This window comes from Macadamia integrifolia, unplaced genomic scaffold, assembly GCF_013358625.1.
Source record: "Macadamia integrifolia cultivar HAES 741 unplaced genomic scaffold, SCU_Mint_v3 scaffold262, whole genome shotgun sequence".
In the NCBI taxonomy this organism is placed as follows: domain Eukaryota; kingdom Viridiplantae; phylum Streptophyta; class Magnoliopsida; order Proteales; family Proteaceae; genus Macadamia; species Macadamia integrifolia.
In genome coordinates, this window is record NW_024868838.1 from 412,676 (window position 1) to 419,730 (window position 7,055).

General features: G+C 37.4%; 1 protein-coding gene across 1 annotated transcript in view; it reads left to right on the forward strand.

Annotated features, from left to right (window-relative positions):
* The window catches only part of LOC122066870 (transcription factor BIM2-like), a 21,111-nt gene that overhangs the window by 1,309 nt on the left and 12,747 nt on the right, over nt 1–7,055 (forward strand). The window contains exons 4-8 of the mRNA XM_042630693.1: nt 795–953; nt 1,040–1,183; nt 5,475–5,534; nt 6,450–6,546; nt 6,715–6,839. Coding sequence (XP_042486627.1) covers nt 795–953; nt 1,040–1,183; nt 5,475–5,534; nt 6,450–6,546; nt 6,715–6,839 — 585 coding nt within the window. The remainder of the gene's footprint in view (nt 1–794; nt 954–1,039; nt 1,184–5,474; nt 5,535–6,449; nt 6,547–6,714; nt 6,840–7,055) is intronic.

Here is a 7,055-nt window from a genome sequence, read left to right on the forward strand (position 1 = left end):
TTTTTTTTTTTTTTTTTTGTTCATAAATTTCTTAGACGGTGAAGTTTTTTTATTTTTTAGAAAAATGTAACAGTGCCAATCCGCCTCTTCCGTTGGTTGTGCACGTGACCCATTCAGTGTGGGGGGCCTACCAAGCTTCTATGGGGATGTTTTCCATCAGAAACCAATCTGACAGGAGAAAAACTTGTCTCTGTTTTATGAGGATTTAATTGATTCCAATCTGACGATTGGAGGTGTCTCCTTCTAATGCACACATCATTGACCTAAGTAGGACAATGGAGAAAGGCAACAATAAGCAAATGAGACGAAACCTTGACTATAGTCACGGACTGGGTTGCCTAGTGGATTGACGGGTCCACCAGGACCAGATTACTAGGCAAATGTACAATCATATGGCCTTCGGCGGCCATACCTCCAGCATCTCGTGCGGAGGCTCTGGTAATGTCAGTAGCCCAGAGTCTAGAGGTGATTCGTACATTGCTTAGATGGTGTGAGTGAGATTCTTGCAGGAAGTCAAGGTTCAGGAGATAAAATGGCTGGGTCACCGCCATGTTCATAGTGTTCAAACACCAACACTTACGCCCAGTGAAATCAGCCTCATTTTTTCTGCAAAAAGTTGCAGATTTATACAGAAGGGGCTCTCTGTAATATGTGCTTGAATTTCTGGGATTTTAATGTTTGGAAGAAAGAGATAAATTGCCATTTTTCTGCAATAAGTTGTAGAATTAAACCCGAGGGGGGATCTGTATATGGTAGTAATTGAATTTCTTGAATTCTGAAAATTTCTTTTCTAGGGACTTACCTGAAAATGCATGATTTTCTGCGACCACTGGAAGGAGTGGAAAAGGATGGCACCAAGGGTGAAAACACAGTGGAGAATGTGAAGACATCAACTGTAGTGGAAAAGCTACCCCCAACAACAACAGCATCGGTCGGGAATGTGCTCCCCGGAGGTATTGGTACTTACGGTATAAGCCACATTTCCAATTTCCCTCACGGGTTCCAAGGTCTGAGGGAATTGTATACGGTAATAGTACAGAGATAATCGGGGAAGTTAGCAAAGCAAGCTCTGACTGTAGCTCTTATAGCAGCGGAGGCGCATTTACATTGTGGGAGGAGTCCGTGGTGAAGGATAAGAGTGCGACGGTGAAAAATAGTGCCGGGGAAAGACACGTCTCCAAAGGTATGTTCTCCTCTTCTCCGAACCAGTAACTAATTTACTGCTGTATGATATATAACCCCCAAGTGAGGACAGTTTAGTAATTTTCTTTGAGAGATAGCTATATAGGAGAGGATGGTTTAGGCAATGGAACCGTCGAAGGCTGCAATAACCATGAATCATATACAGTGATCCTGTCCTAATTGTTGTTTACGTCAATGTAGTTAGAACAGTTGTGGATTGTTGGATCCACAATGGTGTGACCTGTGTTCCCCATTTAAAGATGCAGCCTTGGCGAACCATTTAGACCTTTCTCTTTCTTTCTTTCTCAGGTATTTGCTACTCTTGGTCTCTCATTGAGAATCGAGGAGCTCCTCACTCCTTCGTCCTCGGGACAGGCAAGAAAAATGGATATCTGAGGATATATACTTGAAGGGTTAGGTTTTTCTACACCTGTGGTTAATCACTGGTGAAAAGTTTTTTTTTTTTTTTTTTTTTAATCATTGATAATTTGAACCTATGATTGGGTTCTCTAAGGCTGTGTTTGGTGGCCAAGAGAAGAAAAAAAAAGAAAAAAAAAGTTGGTTTAAGAATTTCTCTTTGTACTTGGTATATTTTGGTCCAAGAGAAGTAGCAGCTTTTAAATTTCAAAATTTCTAAATGAAGTTTTCTTTTGCTCAGAAAAAAAAAAAAAAAAAGTCAAAATCACAAGAAAGCATGAGAAAATATAAAAGCTTTCTTTTCTTCTCTTCTAATGGGTAGCCAAACATACATACTTTTTTATTTTATTTTCTCACCATTTCCTTTCTTTTCTAGATACTATTTTCTTTTCTTTTCTTCACTTGGCTACCAAACATGGCCTAAATGATGAAGTTGTTAGTTCACACTTCCATTGTATGAGGTCTTATCCAATCAAAAGGTGAAATCCCGTGATTGAAGAGATTTTCTATTCACTATTGAGCGAAGCCATACTAAATAAATCCTTTTTTTTTTTTTTTGGGAAGAAATCTATCGAGATTGTGTGGCCCCTCACCAGCGTAGGGGCTAACGAAAAGATGTGCAGGGGCATCATTAGGGGGTGGGTATTTTATATTTCACAAGAGTGTAGCTATCATTTTGCTCCGTGTGTGTCTAAGGCATAAGGACCATGTGACCAAGTAACATTCATTTACCCACTTTAAATTTTAAATCAGTATATTCGAGGTGATGTTGTATTTACCAAAGTACAATTCAACACTTGATCTATTGTCATTAGAACCAGCTACCATTTGATGGTTAATTAGGTTGGAACTAGAGAGTTGAAGAACTCGGACATGGCCTTGGTTCACTAAGGCACTAGTTGATAACGTTTCTGTTGTTTCTATATCTAGAAACAGCATATACAACTTTTCACATTTTTTGAAAAAAAAAAAAAAAAAACGGATGTTATGGTATTTGATAAACCTGTATTTTGAAACGTTGTTTACATATATAATGTCATTAAAAAACCCAATAGTGTCATCGGATGCCCAAAAGGGAGAGAGGGTTCGGTTGCCTCTTTTTAGGTTTAAATTGTTGAGGGATTTATCGGGCACAACAACCTTTTTTTCTGTCCCAAATTCGTTTTTAGAAACGATGAAACAAGTCTGACTTGTTTCATTAAAGTCGTTTCTAGAATTGCAATATGCATAAATTTTGATTTATGTTTCTAATAACGGGTGAAACAGAATAATTTTATCAAACGCTTTTTAAGTTGTTTATTCGTTCCTGGGAATAAGAAAATGAAGATACTGCAGAAACAGAACATTGTCAAATGGTACCCAAATATTCAAGAAGCCATGTGGTGAAGACTGAAGAATATGTCTAAATTATTCATTAGGGTTTAAAAAATAGTTAACCTTGACACTGAGCAGTGGATAATCTTTGAGAGTGGAGATCATCATATAAATGATTTGCCACTACTTGGTTCCGGCACCGCTTTTTCCTTCATTAGAGGCTGGTGTAATGAGGTTCGATGGTGTAGTGGCAAACATATCATTAAAACATATTATTATGTCAGATAGTACTATAGTAGTACATACATTTGATTTATATGCCTTTTTTTTTTATATATATATAGAATATCTGATGTATGCACCATAACTTTTGTTTGGTGGATATAATGAATTAATTATTTTAGTTTATTTTTTTGTTAAGAATTAATCTAAAAATCTAGCTTATTGGTTAATGTTATAAATTTAGGGAAAAGTTTCCCCCCACATTCAATGTATTTTACACTTTCACGTGTAGATTTTTTTTTTCTCTCCTCTTTCTTGACCATGTGGACTCTGTGAGTGACATTGTTCCCTATATCACCATTGGTGTGGCATAAGGGAGTCTCCATATTGAGCATAAGGAACCCTCTTTTTTTTTTTTTTTTTTTTGGAAAACCATAGTCATTAATCTGTTTTCTCGACCCTGAAATCAAATTCCACCAAATTTTGGTGTCTAAGATACATGGATCTTGATTGCTATTGAAAAAAGTTGACTTAATGTTAGTATTTGTATTTTATAAAAAATTGTGCATCAAATTTCAAGGAAAATATAATTCCTTGTGGCTCCGTTTGGTTGCAATGGAAATTTAAAGGGAAGGGAAGTGAAATTTTCTTACTTTAAAAAGGGGAGGGAAGTGAAATTTTCTTACTTTAAAAATAAATGTTTATAATCATTACCCCATGTGATTGTATAAACTATTTAATTTTTTTGACCATATTTAGTAATGAAATATTTTACATGTAAATTTTATTTAACATATTATAGCCAAGGGTTTTGGATACAAAGTAAAGTGAAATTTTATAACCAAATAAGGAATGATTTGAAGTTAATATTAAAGTCACATAGGTAATGATTACATTAATTTCTTTTTTAATATGAAAATTTCACTTCCCTTCCCTTTAATTCCCCTTACAACCAAACATAACATGTATAAGAAATCTTCTTCATATTCATTGCCGAATTATAAATCCATTTCTAGTTTGCATGATGGTATTTATCTTTCTTTTCTTTTTTTTTTGGGGGGTGGGGTTGGTTTGGAGGTGGAGTGGCTTTATGGGAACGCTGTTGGCAAGACATTTTTATTTTATTTTATCAAGAGCAAGACTTATTCTTAGGGATTGAAAGGAATGGCTGTGGATGGATAAATTCATCAATGATTAGATTAGATTACATATATTAGCCTTTGCTCTGTATCCACTCCAATTGATAGGTTAAATATAATAGCCCTTTCTACATAAACTATGACCAGCGAAGTTGTATGCTATCTTTTCATTTATTATTATTATTATTATTATTATTATTATTATTATTATTATTATTATTATTATTATTATTATTATTATTATTATTATTCATTTATTGATGAAAGGTTCATGGATCGCTTTCACATGATAGATGATACTACATTCATCTCACTCATCCTACAATGAGTAAAGGAAAGCATCCAAATTGATTTTACCTTAAAATTAAGGGATTGAATTGGATGCGAGATTGTATAGTGTACATTTGCATTTATTTGTGTCTATCACTCTCTTCCTTCTTATGAAATGACATAGGAGTAAATGATAGTGTATGCTATGTAGCCTAGTAGATTTAGGAGAAAGAAACACTACCCAATTGTTTTCTTTATGTCGCTTTCTCTTCTTTTTTATGAAATGACATAGGAGTAAATAGTAGTGTATACTATGCAGCCTAGTAAAGCTCTTTCTTCCATATTAAAATTTAGGAGAAAAGAACGCTACCCAATTGTGCACTCTCACTCCCGATATAAGGGTGGTGAAATTTTCACCTTGCTTGCCTTGTTGGATGCTTCAACGCATACTCCCATTAGTTCCAAGGCTACGTGACTGAGGTAGAATTCTGTGCCTCCAAAATTTCCTTTATGAAAACACGAGTGTCACATTCTGTTTGAAAAGTAATTTTATATAATTTTTATTTCTTTGTCCTTTATTTAAGGAGAGTTAGGATGCCAAATGTCCAAAAGATGTATTTGTTACTGGTGTTGCAATGTAGCATCCGTGAAGTTCTTCATGACCTTGGCCCATATTGTTTTGGAAAAAAGGTTCTTTTGGAGTGGGAGTGGGAGTGGGAGTGGAGTCTGGCCCCTTTCCGGACACATGGTAGGCAAAATGACAACCTCATTCTCCATGAAATGTAGAATGATGTCCTTGTTGATGTTTCCTCGTGCGTTTCCATTGGCCCTTGTATTGGCGTAGGAATTGCAATTCTAGACAAATAACACTTCCCATTATTTTAAGAAGATGATACAGTGAAAGGTAACATGACTTTTACACCAATGTAGGGACCAATGGGAGCGCACATGGAAGCATCAATAAGGATGGAATATCTACTTTCATGTGGGGTATGATGATCATTGTCCATTTTGTCCTTCCATATGTGTTGGTGTAATGGCAGGATGCTGTTTCCCATTATTTTATTAAGTGGAGGTTTACAACCAGGTTGCGTTGCCCCTTTGCCAACAAATGTGTGCATGGGCATCCACCCATGGGGTTGGATGGGTCTTCCACACGGTAAAATGTCGGGGTAGAGGCCGAAGGGCCCGACCCGGCAGCGATCATTTCTCCACGTTTTAGACAACCCGTGAGAAGTTTAAGTTAAATTTAAACCATAAAAAAGGAACTACATCTCGACATTGGGAATAGGGGACAGGATCGGAAACCCCCGATCAATCTTTATCCCGCTTAGAATTCTTGCCAGGGGTAAATGAATATAAAATTAAGAAAAAGAAAAATGGGAGAACTATACGCGGAGATCGTGTAACGGCATTTCTATTTCTTCAATTTTCTTTGTCATATTCATCTCCCCGATTGTCCGTGATGGTTGGCCCACACACATATTTCCGTAGACACGACTCACGAGAAGTCCATTGATCCAACACGTGACGTGTACATCCCCAATTTAAGAACTCCTTTTTGAAACTTTTGCTGTGGGCCCACTACCCTACAGTCTCCATCAAAGACCAGTATTGAAAGAGCGGGTTTGGATTTTCAAACTTAAAAAAGAGTTTTCACTATGTACTATCACGTACCAAACCCTCCCTAACCCCATTGGTCTGACGGTCCCAGATTGGTCCGGAACTCAAAGTAAACCATAAACCAGAATTGAACGTCCTCCGATAATCCCGATAGGGGAGGTGAAGCTTATTGGATCTCCTTTACCGCGCACGTTAGTGTTAACCACTACCATCGAACCCAACTTAATTTAGAAGCGCAGAGCGCCTGACCTAAGTGGTTGTGTCCGTTCTTTTGTCTTTCAGAGCCGGCGGAGAAGTTGAGCACTTGGTCGTCGTCAGAGCGGGTAACGCAGTTCCCTTTCGTCCATCGTAACAGCTTCAGCTCTCAGTCTTCTACCAAGTTGGTTACATTCTTTCCTTTTCTTACACCCTTCTTCCAGCTTCTTCTTCTCACTCCCAACTTTCCCTTTCTTCTCTTCTTGTTCTAGGGTTTATGTCGTTCTTGTTGCTGCTTTTTTTCATTTTTTGTGTTCTCTGACTGTGTTGGCCTCTGACATCTTCTTTTCAGGCCTACGGGGCAGAAGAATCAGAGCTTCATGGAGATGATGAAATCTGCTAGTAGGGCTCCTCAGGAAGAGGAAGACGACGATGATGAGGAGTTCGATGTGAAGAAAGACGGTCCACCCCAGAAAGGTAACATGCATGCAAACTGGTTTCCTACACTTTTATCCAGGGGATTGTTAAAGGTTGCTTCGATTTTTCTCTTACCTCCTTGTTCTTAAGTTTCCCTTGAAGAGAGTGTCTTGCCTCACGTTGGTGGCAATCTTCTACCTCTCCTTTTTGTTCCTTCTAGTTTGTCGAGCTGGATTCTTTTATTTCATTCCAACCTACTCTGTATCCTTTTTTTTT